Below are 14,294 nucleotides of genomic sequence, written 5' to 3'. Positions count from 1 at the left end.
TTTGGGTCAATGGGTCACTTACCAAATAAGATCTTGAGTTTGGTTGACCGATTAATTTCAGGCTAGTGAGGGGAAAAAGACAAAACGTTAGTTGATCTACATTGCAGTTAGATCTTAAGAAATGACCAAAGGCTTACTGAACAGGACTTTAATGGATTCTTTTCAGAAAACAGGCACAAACTGTGGAGACACAATGGAAAATGACTCTAACATAACAAGACCCACTGGAGGAAGACGGCTATGAGACGGACTGTCATGGTTATATCCTTATATTCCACAGCGAAGGGTGACAGATAAACATCGATACAACATTACATTTGTACAGGTACAGTACATACATGGACTGGAGCGGTCACAATAACAAATAGACTGCATAGTCTTGTGCAATAGCTTGCTTTTCTCATAACTCAGTGACCAAATATCTTTCCCATGTGGCCATGGAGCATAAGGAGACCAGGAGAGGAAGCCAATGTAACACTATTTGAGACGGACGACTAGACCTCAAACACCCGACAGTCTACTGTGTGCCACTTTAGCCAATATGGATCTACAACTTACAGTAGCTGATACTGTCCACCAGAAATCACAACACTATCAATTATTCTGTCAGTTTCCACAAAAGACCTCATCATTCTTCACCATCAGTTTCATCCAGTTTCACTTTCTCCTCTATTGGTCCAAGACAAAACCATCCTCAGATTCTGAGAATTACCTGGCTGGCAATTTTCATTCCGTTACAGGGAACTCTATGTGAAAGTGTCCATGGGCAGATATTGTTCTGTCCTTGCGCTATTGCTCAGTTCTTAGTGTTACCGTCCGTGGGTGGACGTTGTCCCTCAGTACGGGGCCATTGGGGATGCCATGACAGGGAGATGGATGGAAGGAGGGCTAGGCTGGAGGGTATATCTACTGTAGCCTCACCCCACACAATTATTCTACTCTTGGAATCTAGATTCCAAGTCCAGTTTTATGCTACTGTCGGCGAGATGGATTCACAGTTGGATCACTGGGAAATGAGTTGTGCAATAGAAAACAGTTCTTTTAAGTCCAATTCTGAAGACCCCTATTGGACAAATGCACGGGCGGTCCGAAGAGATGCCAGCCAGGGGCTGGTAGTGTGTGTTTGTTCTCAGTTGCCATAGGCTCTATATGCCGTGCACATTACATTACATAATAGTGAGAGTATTCAAAAAATCAACTATCTGTGAGAGGATATAGCAGAGTAATATTACAAGTCATGAAGGTTATTCACAAAACTTGAACTCCGTAAATGTACGTGTTCCTTTTTAGAAATCCTGACTTTAAATCCTGGCCTCATGCGTGCTCTTCGTTTACAAAAGCATAACACAGATTTCTGTCAATTTATGTGTATTTTACTATTTTCTGTATTGGTAAAACAGGTGGCACATTCACTGTGACATCAAGTTTTATAAATAACCCCCATTTCTAATAGTCGAAGCTAGGAGTGCATTCTTTCATTTACAAACAACAGAATCACGTCTTGTCTGGAAGTGCAGCTCCCTCTCAGGGAGTATATCACAGTAAAAAAACAATACTGTTTGTCCCATTTCCCCTCATACCATGGGCCCCCACCCTTAGGACGTTAGCCAGCACTGTCCTTAATGTGTGTGGAGTACAGTAGGGAATTATGGGAAGCCAATCTGACTGAGGAACCTATGGGTGCGAGGTCAAAAGGTGAAAGGTCCTTTCTATAGGAAGTGGTGGTTTCATGACATCACCAACCCTGGGTTGGGTCTTAAGTCTCTTCATCATCATGATCCATAGGAACTGTATATACACTGACCATTTAGTTCATAGTATCTCATACTGAACCACTTTCTGTTCACTTAGCCAGTATTAGTTCATGGGGTAGAATGGAATGTGTGTGTGGTTACTGGCAACAGAGCATGTTGGCACACAAAGCCAGTGATGGGGTTAGCGTGTGGATTAGCTTTCTACTTCACAGCCCGTTGATCAGAACCACAGTTTGGGTGGGGGTCTGGGAACGGCTTTGACGTTCGCGCTTGGTGTTATTGGTGCTGTCGTTGCGCGATCGTCGAAGAGACAGGAAGCTGAGGCGGACCTCCAGGCCCGTGGTCTTGTTGGTGTTTGGGACGGTGGTGTTGTTGTTTACAGTATTGTCCAGCTCACCCTCCGCTCCCTCTGCTCGGTCACCTGAAACACACAGAGAGGTATGCTGTGTGAGCCTGGTGATTGAGATAGATAAAGTATATTGGGAGTGCCCCCCCCCTCAAAAAAAACTCACGTAACCAGTCATGAATATCCTTTGTGTGTAGGAAGCCCTGCACACACACCCGTAGACTGTCATACCCAAGTCTTTTTCTAAAAGTTCCCACTGTTACCCTTTCTCACTGGTCCAAAACTTTCTGCAGGCTCTTAGGGACCCAGTGGAGATTAGGATATATCCCCCAGCAGGTCTGCTAACCTATGCCTCTGCACCTGCTCTGGTCTAAACACTAGGCTAGCTGTCACTATGACTAATAGGTCTCTCATCTGGCTCAGGTACAAGTCAGACAGGAAGCAGAAGACGATATGTCTTACTGAAAATAAACACACACACCATCAATCTCTCTTCTGTTTCACTTGTTTGCATATTTAAACACTACCTCATACAGTATGCAAACACACTCTCTAAACCTAGCTCTCCTTTTTAACTTTTTTGGCCGAACACACACACACCTCTCTCCAGGTCACACTCAGGTGATGACGCCCCGCTACACTCGCTGCGTGGTCCCAGGACAGGCGAGATAAGGCCAAAGTCAGACAGCGAGACTGGGCTGGGAAGGTCCAGACTGCAGGGGCGGGAGGAGGGAGCAGGGGAAGAGGAGCTGGCAAAGGGGCAGGGTGAGGGCAGGTCCTGGGGGCTGTTGGGGGAGTGAGAGGAGGAGCCCAGGCTGCAGGTGGAGCGGGTCTCTGAGTCCTCCTCTGACATGGCACTGCTGCTGCAGGTCTCATCCTCAAACGACTCGGACGTCACTGCAGTGACCGAGAGAGGGGAAGAGTGGTTGAAATGTAACAAGCCTTTACTGTACAACTGAGGAGTGTACATGCAGAGCATCAATGTGGCATCCACAAAATAAAAAAATACACAGAGAGAGAGAGAGACCGAGAAAGGGAGTAGGAAGAAAAAGCAAACGAGGGAGACAGACGGTGGGTAGAAAGGGGAGAGAGACTGCTTGAAATACTGCAGACACATACTTTACAGTGAGAGAGTGTAAAGACACAGTACTTTACAGTGAGAGAGAGAGAGAGTGTAAAGACACAGTACTTTACAGTGAAAGAGAGAGAGAGTGTAAAGACAGTACTTTACAGTGAAAGAGAGCGAGAGAGTGTAAAGACAGTACTTTACAGTGAAAGAGAGAGAGAGTGTAAAGACACAGTACTTTACAGTGAAAGAGAGAGAGAGCGTAAAGACACAGTACTTTACAGTGAAAGAGAGAGTGTAAAGACACCAGTACTTTAAGACTAATATGAGATCCATTTTCTGTGTTGGGGTCAAAGTCCTCAAATTCCAACATGGATGGCGAATTAAGGAATGTTTTAATGACCTTGAACTATGGGCAATCGCTGATTCTTTTGTTTACTGCCATTGGACAGTTTGAAACAGACACACTTTATATCTACTAAAAGACAAATCACCAACTGTTGCATATTGCTGTTTATGTGGGTTAACGCGCAACAGCAATAACCTTAGCCAATGGCGGCGGAGTGGGTCAGCCAGCAGTAGGGCTCTGAGGTTGCCATGGAAACATCATCCCGCAGGACAATGGGAAGTGGATCAGTGAGTAACACGCACTGCTCTGAACATCCACTCTTTTCATCTGACTACAGTTGAGCCTCAATCTCATCACAGTGTGTATCTTCAGCACTTAACTGATTCGGGATCAGCTGTCATTACTCAAGTCCTAACCTTAACCATAGGAGCTTAAACAGTAAAGCTGTCTCTAGGCTAGTTGTTATTAAGGCATGCATAGAATTTGGGTGCCATGAATGATGCCATGAAGGAAAGACCAAAACCATTCCTTCAGCATAAAGAAAGAGTTAAGTATCTCCTTCAAATGAAGCATTGTGATTCCAATGGCCTTTCCAATGATCATGGGATCTTCTGCAAAGTCAATACAGGCATTTTAAATGAAACTGGAATTTCCTTTGAAAGAAAATTGAATGAACAGACTTCTTTCAAAGAGCACATTTAGCATGTATTGTACTGTATTTAGACACCACCGCAGGGCAATAAAGTAAACTCCAAACATTCTGTGCACCTTTAATGTTCCAACTCTAGGAAAACATTCCAAGAAAACAGGCAACCCTCTCAGGACCCGGACACAATCTTAATGACTTTTCTTCAAAAACATCAAGACCTCCCTGCACAATGTCAATAATGACGTTTTCTAGGAATTCCTGCAAAGGTTTTGAAGAACAAGTCAGAAGGAGTCAACAGGGTGTTTATGTGCTGTACCCAACTACTGGTGAAAAGTAGGCAAGGCTGGCTGTTTAGCCTCACTATGTAGGACAGCTGATCCAAGAACAGTTTCTGCAGTTTTCAAGCGCAGAAATGAAATGACCAGAACATCATGCCACTGTAAGTGTACTCACTGGAGATGCCATCCGACTCCATCTTGAAGCTGGAGATGTCATCCACGGCGGCACTGTCGCCATCGGCGCCCACGCCCCGCCCCCGGGGGCCCATGGCCGAGTTGCGTCGGCGTTCGTGGATCTCGTCTGAGATCACCTCCAGGTTTCTCAGAGCCGTCTTGTACCCTTCTTTAGCCTGGCTCAGCTTGGCCTGCAGCTCATCCACGTTCTTCTTTAGGTGCTACAGACGAACAGAAAGGGAGTCATTGTTAGCATTAGCTTGGTATACACAGTTAAGTACACGCACGCACGCACGCGAAGGCAGAAGAAGAAACCATCATTGCCATAAATGGTTTAGACCTGAGATGACATGGCAATATGTTCAAGGTCAAAGTTTATTGACCTAGGTCACATTAGTAAAGATCTAACCACAGAGCAGAGTCCACAATAACAAGACAGTAAGACTCCTTAAATCTAAAAGACCTTTACAGTGTAGTGTAGTGCACACATACCTCAAGCTGTAGGTAGTACTTTGCCTTCAACTCAAAGTAAGGTCTGCGGGAGGGAGGAGGGCGAAAAAGAGGGAAGGAGAAAGATTAGAGGCGATGACAACAACTCGGAATAGCTCTGTGCATATCACCAAGGCAACAGGGTGCGATATAGAGCTATCACAGATGAGCTAACTGTGGAGAAAGGATTAGACAGAGAGCCGAGGCAACACAGAGCAAGACAGGCTCAGCCCCAACACTCTAAAACAAACTCTTTTCTCATCTCATCTGCATGACACTTAATAGGTAAGAGGACCGGCTAGGTTTCAACCATACTGATTACACATATCACGAAAGGAGACAAGGGAGCTTTTTAAGGCTGTATGGATTCACAACAGCCTCAGTATCTCAGTCACAGCGGGGAGCCACCCTACTCTACACCTTACACTCCCTCCCCAAAACAGGCCTCCAGCCTATAGAGTTTTGTAAAAACCTGACAGCATATACTAACCAGCACACCACCACATTGTCTCTCTTTGTGATGCTCGGAATAAAAACAGCCACTACTTCATCATCAAAGGTCGAAAATGACTCCTGCAACCCACAGGAGGTTGGTGGCACCTTAATTGGGGAGGACAAGCTCATGTTAATGTCTGGAGCAGAATCAGTGGAATGGTATAAAAATACATTAAAAACATGGTGCCATTCCATTAGTTTCTTTTCAGACATTATTATGAGTCGTCCTCCCCTCAGCAGCCTCCACTGGTGCACGCACATTTACCTTTTGCAGATTTATATTCATTTGTTTTGTTCATTGACCTTTTTCAAGCTACTGAAAAATCTACGTCATTAAAGATCAATGTCTTGGAAAAGGTCACTGTCGACAAATAAACATGGATGTGTGAATGTGTGAGTCGCAGATCATTTGGTAATTGACGCAGTGGTCGTATCAGATTCCCTTTGACTTCTCAGTCTTTTAACTGCAGTGCGGTTGGGTTGTGGTCGCAATACAGTCATATGGGACTCACTTGGACTTGTTGATGGTGCGTTTGAGTTTCTTCTCCAGCTGTTTCATGCGGCCCATGGCTGCCGTGTACTTGGCTGCTGTCTCCTTGTGCACCAGCTCACTCCGCGTCTTTGTATGCTCCGCTTCCATCACCTGCAACAGCCAATCAGAACTCAGTCTGGCAGCTACACAGAAATGTGACAACGTGACTTCCTGACTTGCGAAGCATCAATTTCCATCCACATTATGCCTTTAACCTTTGAATAGTAACATTCAGGTGTCAAATGTAGGTTTGATAGACAGTCATGTTGCACTAATGCAATTCGCAGCACCCCATTCCCTCCTCCCCCTCCATGCAGTACGGTACTCACCCTCTGGGTGGCGTGGTTGAGCATCTCCTGCCAGGCTGAGTCAAACTGCCTGGTGTCCTCCTCCAGGAGCCTCTGCTCTGCCAGGGCGATGGTCTCCTTGGCCGCACGCAGCACCTCCGTGGCCCTCTGGAAGTCCTGGGTGGCTCTCTGGGCCTCCAGCTGAGCCTGGACAATGGGTAGAGCGACAACATGTCAGATATGCACTGAGATCAGCCACAGAACCAGACCTTCACTGGGTCTCCTGCAGAATAATCTTCATGACTGGGTCTCTAGCTGGGCCTGTGCAACGGGTAGCGTGACAGCCTGCCAGACGGGCACCTGAAGAGGCCATGACACTCTGCCGCCAGCCAAGTTCTCTGTCACCATAAAATATTATGCGGGCCATGTCTGGCCATAGGGGTTGAACCCCTGCCCCTACTGGCAGCTGGCCAATGCCCATACTAGGCCAAATCCTTGATCTGTACACCTCAAGAGAACTCTTTCCTCTCGCAGGAAATTAACGATGGGCTCTTTAGTCAAGAAATGACAATATCCAGTGCCCCTATATAACTACAATGTAAGCACTTCTCCTCATAAAATGCTGTTTTTAAAAACAAGAGACACACAAAACCTTCAACTCAAACATTAACAGGAATAAACCAAATCAGCTGTTGAATCAGCATGGAAAATAGCAACTAGGCATAATAACAAACAAGGCCACCAAAGGTCCTTGTGACTGACTATGGAAACACGCCAAACTGTCTTGTAGATAAGATGTTCCTAACATCAAAAGGACTAATTTCGGCGAAAACACAGAAAGGTCATGACGTATGGTTGTGTCTGTGGGTCTGTCTGTGTCTGTGGGTCTGTCTGTGCTTGGGTGGGTGTGTAACAAGGCTCCACATCTTGTTTTCCTATTGGTATCTATTAGTTCTATCAGTAACATCCAGATTTGTTTTAAAACATCCCTCCCTACCCACTCTGAATGTTCTGTTCTGAGGTCAACCAAAACATCGTAGACTGCTGCCAGAGAGAACATTATTACCCCTTTACTCTCGGTGCATATTTTAGCCCAACCGGGTCACTTAATAACGGATAAACTCCAAAACAGTTCCCTCATCCGGCCTCAGTTACGGTAAGGTACAGTACAAAGCGGAAGCTTAGACTTCTTGTTTCTGTTGCCATAGCTGCAAAGCTAATCCTTTTCTCATTTATCCACTTTTCCTCTCTAATCTGTCAGTCATAGCAATTGACAGAAACCCCCTGTAGCTAGCGCTAATACCCTAAGCCCCTCTCTGCTCTGTGGGTACTAGTAAAGCGTCAACTCAAGACTTTGCCCCAAACCCACCAATAGCGTGTCTAGGGAAGGTGATTTACTGTATCTGTGTGGGCACGAGTGTGTGTGCATTTCCTGTAGAGGTTAAATATCATTCCAACGTTTTACAGTAAGGAGGATAAAACATTACTGATCTGCCAAAAACGAAATCCCAACTGAACTATTGTTCAGTTAAAGTAGTCTGACTAGTTTGGGAGGAAGTGAAGGTAGATATACACTGACATGTCTCCTTGGCTGCAAGCAACTTATGATTAAGTCACAGCAGAGACAAATGACCAACAGGATCTCATGTGACTAGGGATTCCTCTGACCTAATTTAAGGGAGGAACACATTGAGTCACCACAAAGAAAACAAACTTTAATGAAGTGATCGTGACCTATGTGGTATGCCTCAAGACCCTACTGCACAAGGATCTGCAAGCCAAGATATTCCATTTTTTAGACAACAACATCCCATTACCTTCTATGGTAATTTGATTAGCCTTCCAAATGCCAACTCAGCACGAACTAAACAACCTCTGCCTTGTGGTGATCACACACCCCCTTCACAGACCTTGTCATGACATGGATGGGCATGTCGTGCACATAGAGAGTTGGGTCCAACCACATGCTAACCAATGTCTATCACTTCACTGTATGGACGAGTCATGAGTTTGAATGCCTAGGAATTAAACCGGGGCCTCTCTGTCACAAAATGGTTTGGCATGTTGTTCACAAGACTTACAACCTACGCATGCTCTCATTCGGACAACTCTCTCCCTCTTTCTCCCTCGCTCCGTAAGCACATTCAGTGATCTACTTTAAAATCACTCTGCATCATGGTTTTCCCACTAACCCCAACAAGCAGACTACATGCTAAGAAAACATGTCCCACTCCCAGGAACACACTATGTGCATCCAGTGTTGTCCCCTTAATCTAATGCAGAAGGAATCATCTCAGGAAAAAGGATTGTTCACCAGACGATAAAGTCTAATGGCTGACTCAGCTCATAGAAATAATACTGCATTGAAGCATACTACTGTACAGCACGATGTTCTTTGTGCATCTATCGCTGTCTTTAATTTACTACAGCAGGAATCACTCCTAGATAGCAGGCTATTCATAAGGAAGGCAACAGGACTAGTCTGCAGACTGGCAGATACAGAGGCTATTTAGTGGCACACTAACAGTGCATTCGTAAAGTATTCAGACCCCTTCCCTTTTTCCCAAAAATGTTACGTTACTTACTGCCTTATTCTAAAATGGATTAAATACATGTTTTCCCTCATCAATCTACACACAATACCCCATGTTAAAGCAAAAAACTTTTTTTGGGAGATGTTTCCAAATGTATTAAAAATAAAAACAGAAATACCTTATTTGCATAAGTATTCAGTCCCTTTGCTATGAGACTTGAAATTGAGCTCAGAGTCATCCTGTTTCCATTGATCATCCTTAAGATGTTTCTACAACTTGATTTCAGTCCACCTGTGGTAAATTAAATTGATTGGACATGATTTGGAAAGGCACACACCTGTCTATATAAGGTCCCACAGTTGACAGTGCATGTCAGAGCAAAAACCAAGCCATGAGGTCGAACGAATTGTCCGTAGAGCTGGCTGCCCGGCCAAACTGAGCAATTGGGAGAGAAGGGCCTTAGTCAGAGAGGTGACCAAGAACCCAATGGTCACTTTGACAGAGCTCTAGAGTTCCTCTGTGGAGATTGAAGAACCTTCCAGAAGGACAACCTTCTCAGCAGCACTCCACCAAGGCCTTTATGGTAGAGTGTCCAGACAGAAGCCACTCCTCAGTAAAAGGCAAATGACAGCCCGCTTGGAGTTTGCTAAAAGGCACCTAACGACTCTCAGACCATGAGAAACAAGATTCTCTGGTCTGATGAAACCAACTCTTTGGACTGAATGCCAAGCGTCACGTCTGAAGGAAACCTGGCACCATCCCTACGGTGAAGCATGGTGGTGGCAGCATCATGCTTTGGGGATGTTTTTCAGCGGCAGGGACTGGGAGACTAGTCAGGATCGAGGGAAAGATGAATGGAGCAAAGTACAGAGAGATCCTTGATGAAAACCTGCTCCAGAGTGCTCAGGACCTCAGACTGGGGTGAAGGTTCACCTTCCAACAGGACAACGACCCTAAGCACACAGCCAAGACAACACAGGAGTGGTTTCGGAACAAGTCTCTGAATGTCCTTGAGTGGCCCAGCCAGAGCCCGGACATGTACCTGATCGAATATCTCTGGAGAGACCTGAAAAGAGCTGTGCAGCAACGCTCCCCATCCAAGCTGACAAAGCTTGAGAGGACCTGCAGAGAAGAATGGGAAAAACTCCCCAAATACATCCCCAAAGGTGCTTCAACAAAGTGCTGAGTAAAGGGTCTGAATACTTAGGTAAATGTGATGTCTGTTTTTGCTTTGTCATTATGGGGTATTGTGTATAGATTAGAGGTCGTCCGATTATTCGGAATGGCCGATTAATTAGGGCCGATTTCAAGTTTTCATAATCTGTAATCGGTATTTTTGGCCACCGATTTGCCGATTTTTATTTTTTATAATATTTTTTAACTAGGCAAATCAGTTAAGAACACATTCTTATTTTCAATGACGGCCTAGGAACGGTGGGTTAACTGCCTTGTTCAGGGGCAGAACGACAGATTTTTACCTTGTCAGCTCAGGGATTCAATCTTGCAACCTTACGGTTAACTAGTCCAACGCTCTAACCACCTGCTTTACATTGCACTCCTCGAGGAGCCTGCCTGTTACGCGAATGCAGTAAGAAGCCAAGGTAAGGTGCTAGCTAGCATTAAACTTATCTTATAAAAAGCAATCAATCAATCATAATCACTAGTTAACTACACATGGTTGATGATATTACTAGTTTATCTAGCCTGTCCTGCGTTGCATATAATCGATGTGGTGCGCATTCGCAAAAAAGGACTGTTGTTGCTCTAACGTGTACCTAACCATAAACATCAATGTCTTTCTTAAAATCAATACACAAGTATATATTTTTAAACCCGCATATTTAGTTATTATTGCCTGCTAACATGAATTTCTTTTAACTAGGGAAAATGTGTCACCTCTGCAACAGAGTCAGGGTATATGCAGCAGTTTGGGCCGCCTGGCTCGTTGCGAACTGTGTGAATACTATTTCTTCCTAACAAAGACAGCCAACTTCGCCAAACGGGGGATGATTTAACAAAAGCGCATTTGCGAAAAAAGCACAATCGTTGCACGACTGTACCTAACCATAAACATCAATGCCTTTCTTAAAATCAATACACAGAAGTATATATTTTTAAACCTGCATATTTAGCTAAAAGAAATCCAGGTTAGCAGGCAATATTAACCAGGTGAAATTGTGTCAGTTCTCTTGCGTTCATTGCACGCAGAGTCAGGGTATATGCAACAGTTTGGGCCGCCTGGCTCGTTACGAACTAATTTGCCTGAATTTTACGTAATTATGACATAACATTGAAGGTTGTGCAATGTAACAGCAATATTTAGACTTATGGATGCCACCCGTTAGATAAAATACGTAACGGTTCCGTATTTCACTGAAAAAATAAACGTTTTGTTTTCGAGATGATAGTTTCCGGATTCGACCATATTATTGACCTAAGGCTCGTATTGCTGTGTGTTTATTATATTATAATTAAGTCTATGATTTGATATTTGATAGAGCAGTCTGACTGAGCGGTGGTAGGCAGTAGCAGGCTCGTAAGCATTCATTCAAACAGCACTTTCGTGCGTTTTGCCAGCAGCCCTTCGCTGTGCTTCAAGCATTGTGCTGTTTATGACTTCAAGCCTATCAACTCTCAAGATTAGGCTGGTGTAACCGATGTGAAATTGCTAGCTAGTTAGCGGGGTGCGCGCTAATAGCGTTTCAAACGTCACTCGAGACTTGGAGTAGTTGTTCCCCTTAATCTGCATGGGTAATGCTGCTTCGAGGGTGGCTGTTGTCGATGTGTTCCTGGTTCGAGCCCAGGTAGGAGCGAGGAGAGGGACGGAAGCTATACTGTTACACTGGCAATACTAAAGTGCCTATAAGAACATCCAATAATCAAAGGTATATGAAATACAAATTGTATAGAGAGAAATAGTCCTATAATTCCTATAATAACTACAACCTTAAACGTCTTACCTGGGAATATTGAAGACTCATGTTAAAAGGAACCACCAGCTTTCATATGTTCTCATGTTCTGAGCAAGGAACTTAAACGTTAGCTTTTTTACATGGCACATATTGCACTTTTACTTTCTTCTCCAACACTTTGTTTTTGCATTATTTAAACCAAATTGAACATGTTTCGTTATTTATTTGAGGCTAAATCGATAGTATTTATATTAAGTTAAAATAAGTGTTCATTCAGTATTGTTGTAATTGTCATTATTACAAATAAAAAATGTATTTTTTTAATTTATTTTTTTATTATTTTTTTAAATCGGCCGATTAATCAGCAGCGCTTTTTTTGGTCTGCCAATAATCGGTATCGGCGTCGAAAAATCATAATCGGTCGACCTCTAGTATAGATGGATGGGGGGGGGGGGTTATTACATATTAGAATAAGGCTGTAACGTAACAAAATGTGGAAAAAGTCAAGGGATCTGAATACTTTTCAAATGCACTGTATAAATATATACGTATTAGTATTTAGTAGTGTTCTGTTCCTACTGTATACTGCAGATTAATAGAATTCCAATAGAGACTTCTCACAGCAGGCCTACTGCTGTACACCTGCTCCACTGTAAATGATTGGCAACCCAGCCCTTCTCCTTAATCCATCTCTCCTCTGCCTACTCCTCTCCCCCATCACCAGTTCAGTCCTGCTGCCACCGTTATCCATCATTCTATTCTTTTCAGTTTACTCATCCCATCTTTACCCTTCATTTTCAGCTGCACAGTGATGGTGTACATTTGTTTTAGATCATAAGGTCTACTACTTCTCTCCATCACACAGATACTTCATAGGTCCTTGTAACAGGAATCTCCAGGTGAACAAAAAGGAGAGCAGACATTGATCAAATCAATCCGGTTTATTACAAGTAGCATCAGGGAGACACCTCCAGAATAGGAGCAGAGAAAATGTCTAACTATATTAATCACACAGCACCCAATGTTCTGTAAACACCAGGGGGCTTGTAGGAAGTCACAACATCGGATGCTACAGAATCACAGTGTCACAGATCCATTATCAGTGTGTCCTCGAATCCTGTCTGGACTCAAACTTTAAGCAACATTCAACAATTGCAGACGTTTGATAGTGGTCAAAAGGTAAGATCATCAGTACATAGTTACATCAGCTAATGATAGAGTAACAGGCGACAAACTACTTCATTAAATATGGTACTTAAACATTCATGGTTAACTCCTTTTTCCCTTCCCCAAGGGAATGCTTCTGTCTGTCTCCCCACACATACAATCTACTGCAGCCCTCATCCTCCCCATACAATCTACTGCAGCCCTCATCCTCCACATACAATCTACTGCAGCCCTCATCCTCCACATACAATCTACTGCAGCCCTCATCCTCCACATACAATCTACTGCAGCCCTCATCCTCCACATACAATCTACTGCAGCCCTCATCCTCCCCATACAATCTACTGCAGCCCTCATCCTCCACATACAATCTACTGCAGCCCTCATCCTCCACATACAATCTACTGCAGCCCTCATCCTCCACATACAATCTACTGCAGCCCTCATCCTCCACATACAATCTACTGCAGCCCTCATCCTCCACATACAATCTACTGCAGCCCTCATCCTCCACATACAATCTACTGCAGCCCTCATCCTCCACATACAATCATGTTTATTACATATCAATCCATATCCACAGTAACTCAAATACCCGACAATGAATCAAATCATTTCCCATTACAGCCCTACTCATATTTTAAATCAAACAAGCACCAACGCGTGGACACTCAACTGTAAGTAAAGTAGAACTTTATAATAAGACCACGCTTTCTCTTTGTGCATAAGAAAATCGCATCCCGCTCTACACAGCCTTTAAATGATTCAGAGCTTGCGCTCTTCGGAGCCCTAACAGAGTATTAATTTGGTTAACCGGCACATGTTCAGATAAACATCTCTTTGCTACATATTCACACTTGCCTCCATGGCTGCACGCATGTAAGAGAAGCTTTGAAATATAAAGCTTTCCTATAATCTTCACGGCATACATTTGACAAGACGTGCCAAGACTTCAAAGACCAGAGAGTTTCAGCTAAACATTTCTCAGCAGGCTATCAACACTGGAAAAGTATCAGCCTTCAAAGAGAACACAGACACAGCTATTTTCCACGAGAATTAACTGATTTAATCTATCTCCTCAGTTAAGCAGGGCAATTAATCTTGGTGTTAAGGGAGTGAAATTGAGTAAAAAGGGCCTTTTCAATTGGAGGTCAATGATTTACAATGAGATAGTAAACATGCATCTCTGCAGTCAGTCACGCTTTGCTAGCCTTGGCCTTAATTGTGTCCCAATTGAGACTGTTCATTTTGCTGTGAGACTC

The 14,294-nt window shown here is 43.9% G+C and overlaps 1 protein-coding gene across 1 annotated transcript in view; it reads right to left on the bottom strand.

Annotated features, from left to right (window-relative positions):
* Positions 1-133: 133 nt before the first annotated feature.
* Positions 134-14,294, bottom strand: part of LOC115179361 (SH3 domain-binding protein 5-like) — a 29,804-nt gene continuing 15,643 nt past the window's right edge. The window contains exons 4-9 of the mRNA XM_029740800.1: positions 6,462-6,626; positions 6,113-6,243; positions 5,109-5,151; positions 4,618-4,837; positions 2,701-2,997; positions 134-2,175 (exon numbers count right to left, since the gene is read on the bottom strand). Coding sequence (XP_029596660.1) covers positions 1,961-2,175; positions 2,701-2,997; positions 4,618-4,837; positions 5,109-5,151; positions 6,113-6,243; positions 6,462-6,626 — 1,071 coding nt within the window. The 3' untranslated portion in view covers positions 134-1,960. The remainder of the gene's footprint in view (positions 2,176-2,700; positions 2,998-4,617; positions 4,838-5,108; positions 5,152-6,112; positions 6,244-6,461; positions 6,627-14,294) is intronic.

This window comes from Salmo trutta, chromosome 3, assembly GCF_901001165.1.
Source record: "Salmo trutta chromosome 3, fSalTru1.1, whole genome shotgun sequence".
In the NCBI taxonomy this organism is placed as follows: Eukaryota; Metazoa; Chordata; class Actinopteri; order Salmoniformes; family Salmonidae; genus Salmo; species Salmo trutta.
This window is presented reverse-complemented; position numbering and strand designations above follow the sequence as displayed.